This window comes from Acanthaster planci, linkage group LG11, assembly GCF_054643075.1.
Source record: "Acanthaster planci isolate LZ-2023a linkage group LG11, COTS_SCS, whole genome shotgun sequence".
In the NCBI taxonomy this organism is placed as follows: Eukaryota; Metazoa; Echinodermata; class Asteroidea; order Valvatida; family Acanthasteridae; genus Acanthaster; species Acanthaster planci.
Genome location: NC_141787.1, coordinates 12,345,019 through 12,366,207, shown reverse-complemented (window position 1 = coordinate 12,366,207; position 21,189 = coordinate 12,345,019). Strand labels below are relative to the sequence as shown.

Genomic DNA, 21,189 nt, shown 5'->3' with positions numbered 1-21,189 from the left:
TGCTTCAGACCAAGTATCAACTTCAGTTGCACGTGGGAAGTTTGTTACGATCCCTAGACCACGCTCTGCTGGTGTATATATACGGACCACCCACTCAAGTGGCATAAATACAGATGATTCCGGGTTCATTTCCTGAGTCATATCTGGCGAGCTGAGAACAACAGAATGGTAATGTTCGTGTGCTTTCTGTGTACTCTACCGTAGCCTTCCTAGTTGCAGATATCCATTCGCTCTCTCATATCTTTGTCCCACAGATGCTAAGTGTAACGTGATGTAACCAAACAGTATGCAAGACGCAAAGAACTCACTGATTTCATGACTGAATCATTTGGAACTGTATTCCCACACCAAAAGACGAACTCGTACGAATGTGATCTCTGGAACAAGGAAAAACAAAACTTTGTTTAATGCATTCTTATACCTGCCTTTTTATATCGACTTCAATTCTGCAGAATGCTTATCAGATACCTGTGAACAGGTCAACTTCGACTCATTGATCAATAAATTATCCAGCATGCAAAATGCGCCACGCATGCAGTCGGCAATGTCCAGTGAACGTCGAACATTATGTGCCTTTTCTAAAATATCCCAAGCATAGGGCTTAATATGCATGAAATCAGAAAGTCGGATAACGTAGGCTTAGGTTGTTGTTAATATTGTTATATTAAAAAGGAGGTTGGTATAGGCCCATGTTTGTTTTTGGAAACTCGGAGCGAAAACCGAGTTAATTTTAGTTCGGGAATCTCAATCTTAGCGTAAAGAATGTAGTAAGTATAACGTTGATTTTTCAAGATGTACTTTGCGTGGGGGAGATGTGAAATTTAGTTACAGATTTTTCCCTTACGCTGACATATATTCACGAACACTGTATACCTAGTGCTTGTTCAGGAGCTTATGAAAAATATTCACAAGCTTACTCGGGTAAGCAGGAGGTCGTGGGTTCGAGTCCCACCCGAGTACGCTTGTGACTTTTTTTTCTCGAACAAGCACTGAGTTTACAGTGTTTATGAATATACGTCGGCGTAAGGGCAAAACCTGAAATTAAACGTGAGGATTATTTTCTTGTAAAATTATTATTAATCCGTTATGGCCGATTTTTCAATTCGAAGCCTCATCAGGAAGCTCGGAACTTGTATTAAACTAATAACGAAAGAAAGAACTCTAGCCTCTAAAACAAGAGCAGTGTAACCTGATGTACTTATATCTCGAGCAACATTTGGTTTTCAATTTGAACAAAGAGTCACCCAAATCAGTTTCAGAATTATTTGTTGTAGTGCACATTTGAGCGCATCAGGTCATCGTTCATAGTTTGTTGAACACTGTGATGGGGAAATATGGCTATCAACATTGAAAATTAGTACTATAAATACTAAATAATACTACCTATTAATACTGAAATTACCCGCCAAAAGTATTCAACTTCGACAAAGCCGTGGGCCAAAATCATTGTGGTCAAATACAAATTAATGGGTATAAACATTTTCAAAATAATGGCAGTGGAATTGAATATACAATTGACACTAGTTTTAGTAAATCAAAGAGCAAGGTGAAAGAAATATTCATGTAAATTCTTCCGACGTACATTTTCTTTATCCAAATCTCAATAAAACACATGTTTTATTGAGATTTGGATAAAGAAAATGAAGAATTTTTATTGAAGATGGCATTGGAAATATAGATACCTAAGAGAAAAACACATTGAAATTAAAAATAGCAAAGAAACACACATAGGATGCTAAATATAAATTGTGACGTTATCCCGAATACAGCCTAAATTCGTTTCTAACCTCAATCTTGCTTATTTTTGTCCATTTGGCATTCACGTAATGACGATAATGACGATAAATATACTGGACGAATAAGTGTGTGTTTCTCGTAACTTACAATGCTCTGAAAGTGAAATCTAGTGGTGTTATTTCGAAATTAGAATAAACATGTACGGCGAGTGACCCCCCTTTGACGAAATTAAACTTTTGCTTAAGCAATCTTAAATGAAAGAAGTGTAAATTAACCTATAGTAGAATCCCTACTTTTCTATTTTTTATGATAGTAGATACGTTATATATCGATGAACTCTGTGCTGCGTGGATAATGCTGTTGTAACCAGCGTTTGAGTGATGACTGAATTCTGAGCGAATAGTTGCCGCTTAATAAAGATTTTACCGGGTATTTAACACCACTTTCATTCCATATATTTATGTTTACATCATTTCGTCAAGCCTCTCTGCAACTTAGTAGAATGCATACATCTCGTTGGCGAGGATATTCTAGCCATTTGTTTTAACTGTTCTTCTGTGATCCGTGAAACTTGTTCTTTTCCTCGATATTGAAAAAAGTATGCGTAGGCCATGTTCTCTTTGCAGTGCAACTGAACTCCCTAGCGCGTGAAAAAATGCGTTTAGTTGCGCTTGAGTAAAATGGGAGTAATGAAGTATCAAAGAGACTGGCACAAGACAAATTCCATTGCTGAATGCCACGACTCTGCGATTCCATGGACGAATTTGAAATGTCGGCCTAATGACAAACATTCTCAACGATATCATGAAATGTGTTGACCAACTTTTGAAATTTAATGGTTAAAGACGCAATCGATTATAGCAAGGGCGGGCTTTTATCCTGCACTAAATTGAAAATGTCATGAGGTGAATTGGAATGAGAAACGTTTTAAAATGGCCGGGAAAACCTAAAATATCTGCTATGGGATGTACAGGATAGTCACGCCATCCGTAATTACTTGCTTTGTCATACACCTGTCGTAGGCCTATATCCACCAAGAAGTAGAAGCGATATCATTTTTACAGCAACGAGGACCAAAATTATACAACATGAAGCTTTACAAAGGAAAATTTTGCATTCAGAACTAAAATGACCATTTTTTGTTTGTGTTGTAAATCAGTGTCTTAACGATTGGGGTGCCCAGCAGCGCAAGTGTGTTGGAGATAGAGACAGTTGTAAAAAGAGGGCGTGTTCTCCTGCAAAATTAAACTCCTTTTCCTTCTTTTTTTCAGTTTCGTCTTGTGTTCCTTGTGGGACTCTTCGGGTTACTGGCCCAGGCGGCCGTTCCCTCGCGTGACTCGAGCCTGGTCGACTCGGCCTACAATCCATCCGACGGCGGGTCCTCCAGCAGCGAGCAAACAGTGGGTTTAAAGAGTAAAGCTTCACAGAAGGCATACCGTTGGTAGTCGTTATTAGCTCGCCACCATAAAGCGGTGATGCTTCTCACCACGCAAGTTGCAACTGCGATCGCCCTCTAAAATGACTCAATTACCCTCTTAGGACTTGAACTGTCAAACCTCATCACATGATTCAATGTCTTGAAAACTAGTAGAGAGGAAGGGAAAACTGTGAACCCGGGACTTTTCTGAGAAAGGGATTGATGCTTGCTTAATTCTATGTACGTAAATAACAATGAATTGGCGGAGATGAGAAAATTTAGGCCAGCAAAATCTGCAAAACTTCAGGACTTTTTATGTACAAACCAAGGTAGCATTGAGAATTTCTTCCTGGGGGTAACATCACAGTTTTGCTCGTGAATACGAAAATCTCATTAGTATTAAAAGCAAAAAGGCAGTAAAACACTCTGGGAAATAGTCAAAAAAAAGTTGAAAAATAAGATTAATCGAGACAAAAAGATGCATTTTGAACGTTTGTGTTAAAGAAAAACTGATTGCAGCTACCCTTCAATTTATCAAGCCGAAGTAGGGCGAAGTACAAAAGGTAGCGCTGACCCGGTATCCAGGCATCTGAACAACTGGACTTTCGAGTTCGCCGGTGTCAGTTCACTAGTCTGATTCCGGTCTACGCCTAGCAGATGGTACAGAAATCAAAAACATCAACAGCAACGGCGTATCCAGCTTTTGGTGTCGGGGGGATTCAAAAGCGAATGCGGCTTCGGGCTCATCTGACATGATGTTAGGGGGACACACAAATATCAAAAACCTTGCTCGCGGTCCTGACTTCCTTGCTTTTATTTCATGGTGGTGTTGTCTTAGGGTTCTGGTGCTAATATTTGACAAATATACCGATTACTTTCTTTCCGATGAAGTATTATTTGTAAAAAAAAAATCAGGGAGGCAAGTTGCCTACTGCCTCCCCCCCTTGGATACGCCACTGATCAACAGTCATGCATATTTTCAATTTTTCTTTGTCTAATTAAATTTAATTCTATTCCAGGTTTTGCCCCTTACGTCAACGTTTAGAATTATTCATACCTTATTCTCTGTGTGGTCTGAATATTGCCAAAAAAACAACATAAACTTGATTGGTTAGTATTCGGAAGCCATAGCTTCTTGCTTACCAGTGCAGACGTATAGGCAACGTGATCATCCGTGATTTGGTTCGTTTTCCTTAATGCATGCCTGGTTTTTTTTCAATGTCATTGAATATTAAATCAAACAGTGCTTTCTGTTTAGATCAGTTGCAAATTATGTCGATTCGAAATAAAAAAGAAATGCATGTTCGATGTCAACAAACTCTCATGGTTGTAATTAATCTCACTTTATCTTGTAGGCACAAACCGGTAGTGTGTGGTCATGGCTCACCAATTCCTGGAATTCTGTTCGAAGCTGGTTTGGCTGGTGAGTTGATAGAGAGAATCATTCTCAGCAGAATGTGTGTAAGGCAGAGTGATACGATGACCTCTACAATAGTCTAGTGATTTTTTTTCATGACGTGGGAAGCAATTCACGTGTTTGGCTTTCCGGGCGTTTCACAAAACAGCGCCTCAAAGAGGTTGAAACGCGTTGGCCAATTGCAGTACGAGAAAACTATCGACCCAATGTGCGTTTGGAAAGGGTCGACAGTTTTGGCACATTGTGATTAGCCAACGCGTTCCAAACTCTTGAAGGCGCGCTATTGTGAATCGCATGTACTCATCAACTCTGGGAAATACAAAGAGCGGAGATACTGAAAATTCTGAAATGCTGTAGGTATCACGGTCGCGATCAGTCTACCCCGTACGCCCGATCTTATCTTTTTAGGAAGTAAATCTCACGATGTATATATACCTTCATCGGACACGAAATTTCAGTTTTGGTTTTCCAACGTTGTATAAACAGTGTTAGACGGTGTGATGTACATGTACAGTGCGTCAAGTCAATGTAGGTTAAGCCCCTCCCCTTTTCTTCCTGATGGACCAATGAAAAACCAGCATTGTGGGGGTATGTGGGGAAGGAATGGGGAGACTAGCAGGGAGTGCCGGGTAACTTGGAACCTCTTGCATCCTATCATTTCCTCCTCATCTCCTAAGTTACACCCCTCCCCAAATGCCATGCTGGCTTCTGATTGGTTCCTCAGGATGAAAAGAAGGCGGGATTTACCTGTGCCTACCTCGTACCGTTTCTAAAATGCTGGCGCTTAAATTTCAAACCACAACAACAAAGACATGTTTCCCGAGAGGGCAATTTATGACCCCCCTACTCCACTTGGGCCGGAATGCATGGATTCACAACAGTTATGATGAAATTGTCATCATGATTTCATTTCTCAAAGGGAGCCGAACCCGATTTTGAATTACCGGCCTTTCCCACCGTACCAGGAGCTCTGCGATCCCCGAGTGTCCTTTGGTTATCAGGCTAGGGAGTACGGTGCTTCCGTTTGGGTGGCTGTGACCGTGAATAGCCCTTACAGCGATGTTGCTGTTCTGTTTGCCCGACCAAAACTGGAGAACTACTTCAACGGTGGAAACGATCGTGGTAAGTAAGAACCAACAAAATAATGCCTTTCATACAAATCGACGACGATAAACACATGTGCACCAGCAGCCACGCAGTGAGAATGGTGACAGCCGGCCACGACACAGAGTTGTAACGAGTCACTGATTTTTGTGACTCGAGTCGAGTCGAGTCATTTTACAGCAGACTCGAGTCGAGTCAAGTCACCCAAAAATGAGTCATTACAACTCTGCCATGACAACAACTTATCGATGACTGCGGTGTGACAGCTGCGAAGCAGCGACAGCAACAACCCTAAACACTAAAAGAGATAAACAAAATTCAAAACAGAACGGTCTAACTAGTTTGCAGGGCTTTAAAAATAGGATGCCACATTAGTAACAAACTGCTATGAGCTGTAGGTCTGCCCAGGAGCATGGGCGTCACCGGGATTTTTTCCGGGAAGCACTTTTTCAAAAGGGAAAATTTCTCAGGGAAACACTCACAAGCAGCCAACCGAGAAGCAATTGGCCGTGGATGGGTACCACTTCTAGGGTATTTTCAAGCAACTGGTGATTTTCACCCCCTGTCTCCCCAATTGGCTCCTTTCCCTGTTGTGTTTCCCCTTTTCATTAGTGCATTGGGGGGAGGGGGAAGCACCCCATTGCACCCTCACCTCGCTACGCCCGTGACCAGGAGTGTATACCTAACGGGCACATGTGGGGCTGCGGCACCCAGCCCCTTTTTGCCATACTTTTGCCATTAGCAGTCAGTTAAAGGAGTATACCCTGAATAGCGCCATCTAGGATGTCATCTAGTCCTGTCCATTTCGAAGAGTGCTTCTGCTTTCGGTTGATTCCACCATCAACCGTCAGGCCAGACTCAGAACTAATTTGGGGGAGGGGAGCCAGCTTGTATTTTGGGGGGTACAAAGAATTTGGATTTCTTCGTGTAATCTTCTATTGCCCTTTTTTGAGGATGAGACAACATGTTGGATTAAAAAAAATTTAAGGAATGGAAATAAAATTGACCTCAAACCGCCTTTCTCACATTATTTTCTTTTCAGAAAAAACCTTGCTCACTTTTGAGGGGTGCCCGTGGCCCCCAGGTGCAATTTTACGTGGCTCCAAAATAATCCAGTGATATACCTCTTGCGTTCAAACTAGTCAAGCTTTACCTGTGACGACCTGTCTTGCTATGATGAGCGATGCATTTTAGACACCATTTTACATCTTGTCGGTTTGTGTTTCTCTGTATTTTTCAGTAGTCTTCCTAAATTCTTGAGATTCAGACTAAGTATTAAGGATGTCCTCCAGCATTTCATCATAAAGTAACTTTAAAAATATTGGGCACAAGAAATAAAGCCAACCTTAGTCAGAGCGGGTAAAATTCGCTCTGGAAAGTCCTGAATCTCTCACTGCAATCTGAAGCAGAGCTCTTGAAGCTAACGTGATGACCAGAGTACATGGACGATTACCTGTCATATTGCTTCAGGTCTCAAAATACAGATGACGACCCCGCTGCGTTTGAAGAGTCCTCCGTCAACAAGCCGTTGGGGGCCTGACATCGAGCAGAAGACACTCGTGTACTATATGTACTTGCCACCTGAACTGCACGCAAACCCACCTGAGCCCAATGACACTGATGTGAGTACACACTTTCTTTCATGCCCGAGTGTCAATGACATGAAGGGGTGCTATGAAGGTACGGTAACATAGTCAATCCTTCTCAAATAGAAGGACCCCTCATCCGTTTAAAAGAGCTGCTTTGGTCGGGAGTATTCATTTTGTTGGTAGCGATGCGCAGTTGGTACCAAAGGAGCCTCCGTCTAGGAAATTTGGTCCAGCCCGAGGCCCATACGTACCTGTGATGGAGAATTGTTTCAGTATGCTACTTAAGAAACCTCAAAACTCCACATAGTGTTTTTTAATTTTTCTTGAGGACTTATGTACTGTGCACGGTCCAATCTTGGGACATTTGGAAACCGCTGGAGACAGTCGAAAGGTCACGTGAAATTAGGCAGCTCAAATAAAGCGAGTTAGCAGTGTAACGGTCTGCCCCTGGCAACTGTCCGAGGGACAGATTTACCTAGGTAAAAGTGTCCCCCTCGCCCCGTATCTGTCCTCCTCCAGACCAGGTTATGTCCTCTCTATAGGTAATTTGTCCCCCCTTGTTTGGCCACACAGAACTTGTTATTTTCGAATCAGATTGATGAATAGTGCGCCTCCAAGAGTTTGCAACCCGTTCGCCAATCACAATGGGCGAAATCTGTCAACCCAATGCGCGTTTGGAAGGGTCGTCAAGAGTTCGCGCGTTGTGATGAGTCAACGTGTTGCAAACTATTAGAGGCGCACTATTGTGAATCGCCCATATTCAATCCACATAAAATACCGTCATTTTTTCAGCCCTTCATCAAGTTGTCAAGGGGGCATGAGATTTAAATGTTTCTGCAATGTTTCTTGTTTCTGCAAGAAATCAGATAAGGGAGCGTAGTTAGCAGACTTCTTGTGCGCGTGTTAAGTCTCAGTCTCTCGGCACGGGGCCGTGTAGCCATCGCTTAGAGCTATCGTAGCTGCATGACAGTAAAGTTAAATTTGACATTGGACATTCCCATAGGATTGTACAGGGAATGTCTGATTTTTCTCGACATTGGACATTCTCTGTACAAACCTATTTGAGTGTCCAGTGCCAAACTAACTTTACTGTCATCGTTGATGCTTGTTTAGAGGAAGGACTGCTTTGGCATCATGCCGCCTCGCCGCTCCGCATTGCACGAAGCATATAGAACCGGTTAAAAGTGTCCGCGCACGCTTCAAACTATCACTGCTGGCCTTCAAGCACACCAAATGCAGACATTTTCAGACTTGAATCGCCATGGATACCTGATCAGGCTCCTCATCCAGTCGTCGTGTTTTGAAGCAACGAGTAATCCTGAAAAAGCACGGTGTTTGTCTAATAAAGCGACTCAGTACACAGTTTTGGTGATGATGCACGGGGGACACGTTCTCAGGGGGACAGGACCGTTGGGCAGGGGACAAATTCACCTTGAGGGGGACAGATTTAAATTGATCTTTTAACTACTTAGGGAGTTAAGTTAAACTCTTTTTCAAAGAGGCAGGTAAAACCAACATTCACACCACCCCCACGCAAAGCTGGCCTCTAAAGGCTGAAAAGGACAAACCAGCGGCATAGCCCATCACCTTCTGTTCCCTCCCACAGGTGGTTATCCTCAGAGAACAGGCACAGAAGTACTTCGTCATCACCTTCCCAAGTTACAACTACGCCTTCTTAGACTTCCAAAAGCGGGGCGAGCTGGTGAATCTTCTGGATGAGCAGCGAGAAGAATACCAACGCGAGTTCTTCTTTGTCGACGTCTACAATACGTGAGGGGTTTTGTTGGGGGGAGGGTACGGTGGGGGGTATTGACATAGGATTCGGATTTGATAACCTTAGGACATCGTAGTACGGTGTATATAGCGGGGAGGGCAAGGGTGCAACTTGCCCCTCCTAGGGGCACGCACTGCCCATGTTTCTTTGTTAAAAGCTCCAACACCTCATGAACGGCACTAGTAACTTGCTTTGGTGTTGATGGAGGATTCTAAGGGGTGTAGGATTGGGAAAACAATGTTTCAGTTGTTCCAGAAAAAGTCCTCGATACACTAGTTGCCTCGTGAAAGCCCGTATCGGTGCCCGAACGTTGACTGTGAGTCGGCCCAACGTGTATGTTGGCAGCGTCCAAATTAATAAAGTTATGACGTTTTTAATAAAGTATCACCTAGCTATTTTGAAAGGAAATCGTCGACTTCGACTTCATTTTGTCGATTTCCTTTGTTCTCCGTTGCTTAATTCTTTCAGTCATTCTTGCACAGAAAATCGATGGACAGCACCGATTGCCCAATTCTGACAATTCACGGAAGATATTCTACTTTTTTCTGTAATGATGCCCATCCAGGCGTTGGGAAGTGACAGGTCGCCAAAATGAGGTCCTGCTTCTGTTCAGCCCTAACGTTGCGACGCCAAACTGTGCGCCCCGGGAGACCGTCCCGGCCGCCCCCAGGCCCGGGGTTACGGCGGCCGTTATCACCAGTTCGTCTGAGCCCGAGTACAAGCAGCTCTGCTCCTCCAGGACCACCGAGTACGATGCCAGGGAATATAAGCGGGCCGTGTGGATATCGACCACCGTCAACGCTGTGTCTTCTGATGTGGGGAAATTTGACGCTTTCCCGAAGCTGGACAGATACTTCGATGGGAATAATGATCAGGGTAAGGCTTACGTATTGAAGGAGAAAAAGGGAGAGAACTGGAAAGAGAGACACAGAGATACAGATTGCGGTTGGAAGTGGTAATATCAAAACTTTCTAAATTGTAAAAACCAAACAAGCAAACAAAAAAACAAAGAACCCAACAACCCAACAAACAAACAAATGAACATACCCAAACGCCCCCACTCACGCACATAAAATCAAATCAAGTCTAAAATCAATCTATCCTGAGACAAGTTTTCAACACCCATACTTTTAGTAAGTGGAGAAACCTTTTTCACATTTTTGGTAGTTTAAATGAAACAACAAAATCATTTGTGTTTACAAATCAGATTTTGGTGGACATTTGATTCTGAGCGTGCTTTGGCATGTACTTAATTGAAAAAGGTAACCTGAATATTGAAATGTAACCCCTTTCCTAAACAAGGTTGTTGGTTTCCAATCTGTATTGCTGATTTATTTCTCAGGTGTGAAGATCCAGAATACATACCCGGTCCGAATAACGCAGGAATGGCCCAAGTCACCGTACATATTTGAAGTGTTCAGGGATTACACGTACGCTTATTATCTGCCGCCAGAGTTGTATAAAAACATCCCGGAACCGTTGGACCCTGCCGTGAGTATGATAGGACTTTGTCCCCTGAATTTGAAGTTTATAGTCAGCTTAATAGTAAGCCATATACTGCGATCCAAACGTTTGAGATCATTCAATTGGCCCACATATTGGAGCATTTCGGAGCCCTTTTGGCCCGTATAAGGGGGTATCGTTTTGAAAGACAGTCACATCCTGAGATAAAGACAAGCTGGGAACTGAGAAACAGTTAAATGGCGTATCCACAATTTGGCTTCTATTACATTACAGACTTTTGATTCAAATTTGTTTTCGAAGTCCCAGTTGTAATCAAACGTTTGTGGTTATCGTATTTTCATAAATCCGTTGTTAGCCCCCTTCTTCAATAAGATCTACACCCTATGAAAGTTTGAAAGCTGTGGCCGTTTGCAAATCCCAGAAATACTTAACACCACTGCTACCCTGTGCTACTACTATGCTACCCTCTGCACGTTTGATCATAAAATTTAAAACTGACCGAAATCATTCCTGAAGGAAATCCAAATAAGCCTCATGTTTAAAAAGTATCTGCGGTTTTACTTTGTTTTCGTAGGGTGACAACCGTAGGATATAATGTAGTAATATTACCATACTTACTCCAAAAATGTTGGGAATGCTCTTATAACCTTTGATATGCATTGTTCTTTAAACACTGTCTACCTGACAGGTGAGCATTTTGGATGAGCCTGCAGCCACCATGTTCGCTCTGAACTACACCGGCTTCACCTTCGAATTCAAAGACCAGCAAATGTTGATAAGGTTGCAGAACCTCCTCGATGAAGCTGGCGAGTCTTATATGAGTTCCTGGCGGTGGGCCAGAAATCAGTACTACTAGTGAGTATTAATTGATAAGTAATGAGGACTGAATTAGTAAGCATGATCTTGTTTAAGAAAGAGGACTTTAGAATTCCATTGGTCAGCCGGCATCAGCTGCCTCATATGAACAGCTTATAGAAGTGGAACGAAATTGACCGATTGCACAAACTAAGTCACGTGACCTATTGTGGGTATCAAACATCAACAAACATGGCGTCCTTCTGTGGCAACGTGTGTCATAATTGTTGTTTACCAAACATTAAACTGATTTTCAGCATATTGCTCAGCCCATCAGTAGTCTTCGTACTTTACCGACCGTCAGCTTTATTTCTGGTGAACGACACTTATGACACACTTTGCTTTGGGAGGACGATACGTTTGCTGATGTTTGATACCCACTATAGGTCACGTGACTTAGTTGGCGCAATCGGTCTATTAGATTGATGCTAACAGTGTTTCACAGCCAATGAGTAACAGATCAATAGGTGGCGCGTTTTTTGGCAACCTGCCAAATGATGTGCTGAAGAATTAGTTTGTACGTGCGTAATTTGTTTTGGGTGCCTGTGTACATACCGTACGTTTGTGATAGTGCATGTGGCAGTTTCAGTGGATCTGTCTTTCATCAGTAATAAGGATAATAATAATAACTGAAAATTTAGAATGCGCCGTTTCCATAAAAATGATCAAATGCGCAGTGCAGGTACAACTGAAGGAAATAAATGGATTTTTTAAAGTAATGAAATGAATGTCACCACGCTAGTACCCAAACCGCAGTGTGGGGATACGTCTGTCCTGCCAAAAGGGAGAATAATTTTACCTACCTAACCCCGCTGGTATCGGTGATGTCTCAATCTTTGCCGGGGACAGACGTCTCTAACCTTACCTATACGCTATAAGAGAGGTAACTACCAGACACGATGACACTAAACAATGAAAAAAATTCAAATGAAAAGCCTGATGGTTCACGAATCAAAAGGGTTTTGCCCTACTTTTTGATTAACAAAAAGAAAAAAAAGGAGGAAGAGTCAGAATCCACCTTGAAGGACACGTATTAAAATAAAGAACCCCAAACAACAAACAAAGGAAGAGGAAATGCGAGGTCAGGTGCTGGGAAACCCTCACCCTTTGTCTACAGCGTCTGTTCTCCAAACTTATTTCATTGGGTTTTTTTTTTACAGTTCCACCCAGATTTTTGGTCGTCGCAATGACATCCTCGTGTACATGGACCCGCACCTTAAAACTCCACAGTGCACATTAGAAGAAGGAGAATTTCCTCCCTGCGAACATCGAGGTATGTGGAGCATTGTGTAGAAATCCTAATGTGACAAGCCAGTATAGACACGTTAGCGCAATTTATGTCTGTAACCGTGGAGCACATAAGACGTTTCTAAATGGGCACAGTCTTACATCTCAGGAAAGCTGCATGATACTAATATGTATGGTCAGAAAAGTTTTATTGAAGACTAGGCACAAAGATGTGTTGTGTATACTTTTTGAAGAATCTTGTTTTCCATCAGGCAGAGCCCCCTCACCAATGAATTGTTACGTAATTAAAAGATCTCAGCAGATTTGGAAAACGCTATAAGTTTTAAGTTGACACAGACTTATGAATAAGAATAATTTGTGGCAGTCTTTTTGGAAAAAGACGTTACTTTTGCGTTGCGTTTTTAGGGGACACCCTTCAGTCCTGCTTCATTGATGGTAGCTGTGCCAATACTTTACGGATGAATTTAAGTTTTGTTCAATTTTTGGCTTATTTACCAGGTGTATTAATTTAAGCCAAACGTTCAACGCAGAATTATGCTATCAAAATCAAATGCACAAACAGTTCAGCTGAACTGCATGTCCTTGGGTAACCTGTAGGGCCAGGCGTGATTACACTGAGCTACGGTAACGTCGTTTATTCGCAAAACGGGCATATGTACAGGCAAAGACTGTCCCAGCTATCGCGTGCTGCAGAGCCTGACCGATGACATCCAGAGGCGACACTTCTCTGGCAACCTCTACGTTCTCCGCAGGACAAACACATGCAACATGAGCGCTGCATACAGCACGGCATACATGCCTCTTCACCGCTACTTCAGAGGTTAGATTTTACTGTAGCATTTTGCATTTTATGGATCGGTTGGTCATTCTTTCCGCTGTTAATTTCTTATCCCAGTACTTTTTGTCAATGCCAATTTCAAACCATAGGTATTATTTGCAATCTTGTCGCAGTTTTATGCAACTGTCATACTCATTGTCACTGGCATATAATTAAGGGAATTTTCTTACTTTTTTGTACCAACAGGTGCCAACAGTCGAAATGAGAACATCACACGTGTTCCACCAGTAGTGCTTGTCCATAAGTCCAAAGAGAATCCGCCTGAGGGATGTGACTTCACCTATAATCTAATGTTCCACATGCCTACAGAAGCTCAACGAAACCCCCCTGAACCCACTGAGGCAAGTAGATTAAACGGTCATCGCTCTGGCTCAATGCTGGTTTCCCAACATGCAACGCTAATATGGCTGCTTCTACAATGTGTACCGTGTGACCTTGACATCGAGCTATCCATAACTATAACACCCACCTGGCGCCATGTCTACCTCTAAAACTGTATATAATGAAAGCACTACTGCATCGACTTGATCCGTAGAAGTGGTTAGGCTGGGAACAACCCAACTCCACCCAACCAAACCGTATCCAACCCAACCCAACCCAATCCAGCCCAGCCCAGCCAAGCCCGGCCAGAACAGAACTAGAACCTATATATTTATGCTCAATTGGGAACTTACAATCAGACAATTTTGTTTTTCAGGTTGGAACTGAGTTATTCAGGATTGAGGCAAGGGAAGTTTTCGTCATGACGTTTCAGGAGAAGGCAACCCAAGATTTAGTGGACACCAAAGTGGCCAGAATGAAAACGGAACTGGACAGCCGGGCACTATGCTATGACAAGGATGAATTTGCTCTTGCTTGTAAGCACACACATCTTGAATGGATGAAGTTTGGAAGGAAGAGTCAGTTGTATACTTCAACAAAAATAAAGAAATTAGGCACTACAGACTTCTGACTTCATACTCTGCACATTCAACTATTGTGAGCATTAGACAACATGACATTCGGAAGGGACGGAGTTTCCGGCTCTGTAATGGGGAAATTTAAGCTCAGTATTTAGTCCTTTTTCCAGAAATATACAAAGAAGGAAGCGATCCTTCTTTTCTCAAATTTATCACCGATTGATTGGGAATCATTATTCTCATTGCATGTGTTTAAAAGCATTGTCACAAAACTATGAGTCATTCAATACGTTTTCTGTCGTTGTAAGAATTATCAAAGCTCTTTTTCAAGCAGCAATAAATCGTCATGGTTTCATCCGAGTTGACACGAAAATTCACGTAACCGAAGCTTGGTATCGGTACACAGATAAACTAAGGAAATGTTTAAATTATACTCTGGAACAGGTATTTCCAGGAAACTTTTACTAAATTTTAGTCTGGAAGTTGGCCACTGACTGACTAACTTCAGTTGTTGAATGCTGCCTTGTATATCTGTGGCAAATGTTAAAAATGCTCAAGGATAAAATAATCAAGCTTTGGTCTTTTGGTACACCTCACAGCCTTCGATGCCCCGTGGCGACCTCTACCTCATCGTCGGGAGATCTGGATCGTCCAAGCTGATTGTACCCAACAAGTGTAAGAGCTCTGAATTGAAGAGACGATTGAGCCCTTCACAAATACATATTTGACCTAATACAGTGAGAGTGAATATTTCCCACAAAAGTCCTATAAAACTTCCTAAATTCTCGGATTGCATACGGACCTGTTTCACTATTTCAAAGCAAATGTATCAATTTGTGGCGAAATACACTTGAAACTTAAAAGTTGCAGACACTGATGCTAAACAGCATTATAACTGATCTCTTTACGGTTAAAGTTTATGAAAAAATAAGTCCCATGAACATGGGCGGAAATCCCTCCCTGACCGTGGGGGCATCCATTTACACTTTTTTGTGCATATCGTGTTTATTATCTTATTCCATTTATGAAAGCTCAAAAGGGAAAATCCTCCATCCATCAATTCCTTTAGTATTTTGTTTTGCTTAAAATATGAAGGGGACATTCGACACTGTGCCCCCCGTACCAAATTCATGGAGGGGACGTGTCCCCCCTCGGATTTCCGCCCATGCCCATGATGCTTGCTTTGACATGTTGCAAAGAAGTTTCCAGCCAGAGCGTTTTTAAGTTTTCCGTTCTAATTTTGATTCAGCCCCGAGCAGAATCCCACGTACTCCATCCAAGCTGGCTCTGGGTGCAGTGCCGAGACTTTGTGCCCTATGTACCAGACTGTTGGTTCTCATCCCACGTTCGAGGAAAGAGTGTATCAAACGAGTAAGTACAACCTTGACTTCTCCCCGTTAATGCATGGGATCTGTTCTTTGATACCAGTATTCATGAAGCTGGGTACCAGATTTCTGATACGGTTTGTTTGTGTGATATCCTTGCAATCTTAACCAAACCCACTTAGGCTACACGGTAAATTGTTTATTACACTAACTATACCAGGCAAGATATGGGACGGAGCGGCACACCCCCTTACCTGACCAATCCCTATGCATACTGTAGACTATTGTTACCTAACACATCCCCCCTAGAAGTCGGTAAAGAATTCCTGAGATTCCGATCAAACAATGACCAACACAAAGGCGGGGGGTTCTCTCCGTCCCATATCTTGCTTCAAATGACACTAATAAGTGGTGCAACCCCGATTGAGCAATTATTTTGTTTATTTCAGGTTTGTGGGTTTGCAAAGCGACTACTAGTTGTGACGTCGAGGATGCTTTCAATGACGCTATAACCCCGCTGTATGAATACTTCCAGGCCCACTATGAAGTCGAGCCCATAGCCAGACCTGTCTGGTCCTATGTGAGTTGCGATGTGTATTGACGTTCACCAAAACTATTCAAGCTGCGTAAAATAGAACTGCCGTTCAGGTGTTCAGCGGAATTCTACAGACGAATCCAACGATGTCTGACTTGATATTTCCGAAGGAATAGTTTTGAGTTTTGTGCAGAGCAGCTGTCACGGAACAGTGGTTCTGTACAACACTAAGTGCTTTCCGTCACTGGCTCGAGCCAATAAAAACGACCCGTTAACGCACCTTGCAGTGCGTTAACTGAGAAAGTGGTAGTGTGCGGAGCCGTTGTCAACTCTGTCTTACTGTTAATTACCTTACTATTTCCATTTGATGTTTTCAAACCACTTGTTATCCTTGCGGAATTTTCCTTTCTATAAAAAGGCTTGATTTAACCGTTTATGGTGCCAACGCCTACGCGATCCACCCAGGAAGTCAGAAAGAACTTTCAGATATGGGTGTGGCCATTTCATTTTCAATACCGGTCAATCATTATGTACGTCTGCAGGACTTACCAAACACCCTGCTGTGTGGTCTGATCTTTACCCTTTCTTTCTGCAGCTGAGCGTGTCTGATTTCAAGAGCATCGGGTGCAACAAAGTCATCACGACCTGCGCCTTCCTCCCTGAGGCTGGCAGGCTGCCACTGACCCAGCCAGGAAATGGTGTAAGTATAGTATTTCTAATGTTTAAAAATATTGTCAGGCAGTTACAAAGCTGCAGGAAAGCCTACGTTTTCACACTTAAAAGATTCATGCCTTTGAGGAGTGGGACTTTGATACTCCACTGTCTAATCAACGTTCCTGTGGTCGCTGAAACACATTATCTCACCTCAGCCCCGACAGACAAATATCAATTTCAAAATGTACTTTCCATTCTTTTGTTTTTCCAAACTGTTTTATTCTTGCTGTGGCAACGGTCACCCACGCTCTTGTGAAGCTTCTCCGTGAGTCTGTAATTGCAGAGTCGAAACTACACAAAAAGGAACAGATTCATAATTATGTATATCAGCATCTTCTGATTTAAACGCAGAAAAGTCACAAACCCCCAAGACACGTGAAAAACCAGAGATAAAACCCGAGCCCATAACATAAGGGGAAAACTCTGGAAAATTCCTACCTGACCCCCGATGGCAATCGAGCATGACGCGCTCCAGGGTTTGTGTCTTAGTTTTGCAAAATGTCTTATACAATCATAATAAAGCATACCCTTATACAACTCGCTGGAAATCGAAATCAAACTGTACTGCTGCGTGGTAACTGCAAATGCCACCTACGCCATTCACACGCCTTATAGCCACACCCTGCTACTCGCATCACTGCCCCGACACTTGGCATAATAAAAACCAACTACATAGCTCCTTCTCACACTTACCATGAGACGGTAATTCTCTTTTTATCAATACATCCCAAAGGGAATTTGTAATGATCTCTTCTTAAATTTGAGGGCCAAATTTTTGTGGATGGTGTAACAGCTACATATATTGCTGCGGAATACCTGATACGATGTACAAAAACCTTTCACGCAGCAAAGCAATCTTTTGATTTTAGCATTTCACTGAAGTGATTTTAAAATCCAGTCGGATGTTACTTTCGATGGAAATGCTGCGGGGAAAATAACTGTGTTCTGGAGAGGGTTTGGTATCAGCTTTCCTCCGGTGCGAAGAAATATATCTCGTGGAGATGCTTCACGGATTAATTGCATCTTTTAAGGCTTTTCGTTACGACATGTATCGTGCTTCCTGATAGTACTTTTTCTGCAATGCAAAATTTGGTGTGGATTTAACACCAAAGGTACCAGCATAGGAAGACGGTAGTCAAATGGTAATCCAAGATCTCGAGTTTGTTGCATTTTGCTCTGCTGTTTTGCAGTGTATTTTCTAGTTTCAGTTATTTCGATATAAATGTATTTCTGACTTTTTTTTCGAAGATGTTTTTGATTTTCATGGGGGTCTAGTGATCTCAGCAATTTGTCCACATTTTTTGTCATTGGCTGTGCATGGTGTTCCTCAGATGAAATTAGAGTATCACGCCGAAGAGGGCGCCCCACGGCAGCCGCTCTACGTGACCAATCTGGAAGGCCCGTCCACAGTTGAGAATATCAACTCTGGCATAACGACGCTGCTCCTGGCAATACAGGATGCCAACCTCAACCACGTGAGTAGGTTTTCCATATTTAGGAACACCACAGCCTAGTTGCGTCATTCAGCAACTTATCCAGCTTTTGGGGGTGGGGGAGGCAAATGCGAATGTCTCTTAGGCAAAGACACCAAAAGCCTCACTCACGGTCCAGACATCCTTGCTTTTATTTCATGGTGTTGTTTTCGTAGTACAAAAGGAAAAAAGGAAGGAAAAATCGTCGGGGGAGGGATACGTCACTGCTTCCGTTTGAGCTTTCAGGTCTTAAAGTCTCTCGAGGGTCACAGTATACGAAACATCCGGCATATGTTTTGTACTGACTACCGTCCGATGGTTTTTCACTATGTCCCTGACGAGAGCCTTGCCCCCCCATCAGAAATATTCCCTCCTTGAGAAATGTGCTTTGCCTCCTCCTCCGCGGCCCTCGAATAAGTCCTTACCACACTCATGACATGAAGAAATTCCCAAATATTTTGGCCACCCAAAAAAAACCAGTTGGCATCACAAAAAACAGTTCGTTCTGGATTTAGCTTGTTAAAACAAACTGGGGGGGTCCACAGAGGAAGAAGTTTGCTGCACCTTAAATATGGAAAGACGAATTCATACAGTGAGATACTCCACAGTTCACCGGGTGGAATAAATAGCAAAGACTTTTCTCTCTGACAATGTATCTATATCTTTGATTTTCTTTTCTCGCAGAACAATGTGTTCGTGTTCCGCTATACTTTGCCAAGGGACGAAGGGGAACCGAAGACAGAAGTGGGGGCCTATGCCGACACCTTGGCCTACCAGATATAGACTCGACAGACTCCCTCGCTGCACCCGATCATCTCCTTTGACGTGACCCGCTATTTGTATTTGACTTGACACCATGTATGAAAGTTACTCATTTAGCAAGGGCAGCGTTATAGCGTGAATTTGAACTTCGACATTGTTGTGCGTCAAGAAAGGTTGTACACCATGATACAGAACATAATTTTGATGCAGTTTACGAATGAGATCGTTTACCATTGCCCGGGTCAACCATTGTACCCCGTGGAATCACAGAAAACATGCTGTTTGGATAATTAACACTAATTTTGATAGCCAGGTAGAACTGAAAGAAAAGTACTCATTCAAAAGCAACTCTTTATGTTGATAAACTCACTTTCATAATTATCAAGGTAATCGTTTTACAACGAGGTAATGCCTATCATAGACACAAAAGGCACTCAAAATGGGTAAGCTTTCAGAGGAATCAATTACGTTGTTATAGAAATGTAAGTTTCTTTTGTATGAATAATTTAACATGAAAAATTATGCGCTGCATTTTATATTTGTAAGACCCAAATATATAATGGTATGTAGCCTTTTCTTTATACTTAGTTACAACTTGCTGATTATGATTTTAAATTCAACAAAATTGTTTCACAATAGTGCGCCTCCAAGAGATTGCATAGTGTTGGCCAATCACCGTGTGCGAAATCTGTCGACCCAATGCGCGTTAGGAAATAGTTTGGATACCAGGCCCTTGATTCTACCCGACGAATCAAGGGTCTGGTATCACCCAATGTCACGTGATCAAGACTGGCGTTTTCCGCAAATAGCTGAAATATTCCGAAGTCGTCGTATCTATTTTAGGCATGTTCGGATGGTACCATTGACGTTCGGTTATTCCCGGCTGGGTAGGTGCATAGGCTAGCTGTTGAACGTAAATTCTCGTATCCTAATGGCAGCTGTTAATCCCACAATATTTGACCTTGTACACTGAAATCGAAGGTCGCCTTGGCTGAAATACCAGGCGAAATGAAGAATATAACTTTCTTCGACCAATGCAGGCTTTGTGCCTGAAATATGCTCTCAGTAGGGATACGCTTGCAGTAGTGCCCACTGGATATGGGAAAAGCCTCATTTTTGAGATGTTGCCACTGACTCGGAAATCGAAAACATCCGGGCTTTCAACTTCTGACGCCTGACCCTTGCGTCATATCAATTTATATCCGTGGGTGATGCCTGACCTAAGATTTTATCAAGAGTCGTCTGGAAATCTTTGGGCAGGGAACCAGACTAGTTTGGAAAGGGTTGACAGATTTCGCGCGTTGTGATTGGCCAACGCAGTGCAAACTCTTGGAGGCGCACTATTGTGAATCGCCCATTATTGAAATGAATCGTCATTACATGCGAAATGCACGTACTACAATATACACTTTCGTCCCATAAAGTGTATACCATTATAACAAAAACACTCGACGGAATGTATTGTGCATTTTATACTTTTGTCAACCCTATGAAGGAAGTACCTCATACTAAATCAGTTCATGTTTGACACAAAATATAAGCCAATGAAACAACTCTGGAAGTAATGCAGAAATCTACAAGGACAATAACTCTATCTTTAGAAGCTGAGGAGTTTCTAACCACTCTATTTTTGGTATATGCTTTTCAATTCTTTCCCAGTTTATTGCATTTTTGCAGTTTAATTTACGGAAGAGTTTAAACATTGTTATACTGTTGGAATGTATGCCGTGATATTGCATGCCAATCAAGATAGTTAAAAGTGCGTAATAAATATTTCATATCTGCAAAACGAATATTTCGTTAAAACAGATCTCATTTCACAAGAATCAAGGTGTGCTGAGGTATGCGGCATTCTCGAGGACCTCATAAGAGTAGAAACAATAAGGCAGACGAACAAAAATGTAGTGGCAAATCCAAACATTGTGTAAGCAGAGTGTGTATCCAGGTTGGGAGGGGAGATGGTGCGAACATAATGCCATTTTCAAAAGAATTAAAAAAACACCAACACGTTGCAAAAGCTACTGTCAAAATTGGGGTGT

General features: G+C 42.4%; 1 protein-coding gene across 1 annotated transcript; it reads left to right on the top strand.

Annotated features, from left to right (window-relative positions):
* On the top strand, window positions 1–20,943 carry LOC110990259 (uncharacterized). Its single transcript, XM_022255151.2, has 19 exons — window positions 1–168; window positions 3,009–3,137; window positions 4,510–4,577; window positions 5,491–5,693; window positions 7,146–7,297; window positions 8,871–9,034; window positions 9,604–9,914; window positions 10,381–10,529; window positions 11,191–11,357; window positions 12,518–12,630; window positions 13,267–13,425; window positions 13,630–13,784; window positions 14,141–14,300; window positions 14,942–15,017; window positions 15,592–15,713; window positions 16,117–16,247; window positions 16,798–16,902; window positions 18,248–18,391; window positions 19,073–20,943. The coding sequence occupies exons 1-19, from the start codon at window positions 166–168 to the stop codon at window positions 19,169–19,171; spliced, it is 2,610 nt and encodes an 869-aa protein (XP_022110843.2). The 5' UTR covers window positions 1–165; the 3' UTR covers window positions 19,172–20,943.
* Window positions 20,944–21,189: the final 246 nt, after the last annotated feature.

Coding starts and splice junctions, on each gene's coding strand:
- LOC110990259 (XM_022255151.2), top strand. Junction 5,694..7,145: donor CAACGGTGGAAACGATCGTG/GTAAGTAAGAAC, acceptor ATATTGCTTCAG/GTCTCAAAATACAGATGACG. Junction 16,248..16,797: donor CCAGACCTGTCTGGTCCTAT/GTGAGTTGCGAT, acceptor TTCTTTCTGCAG/CTGAGCGTGTCTGATTTCAA.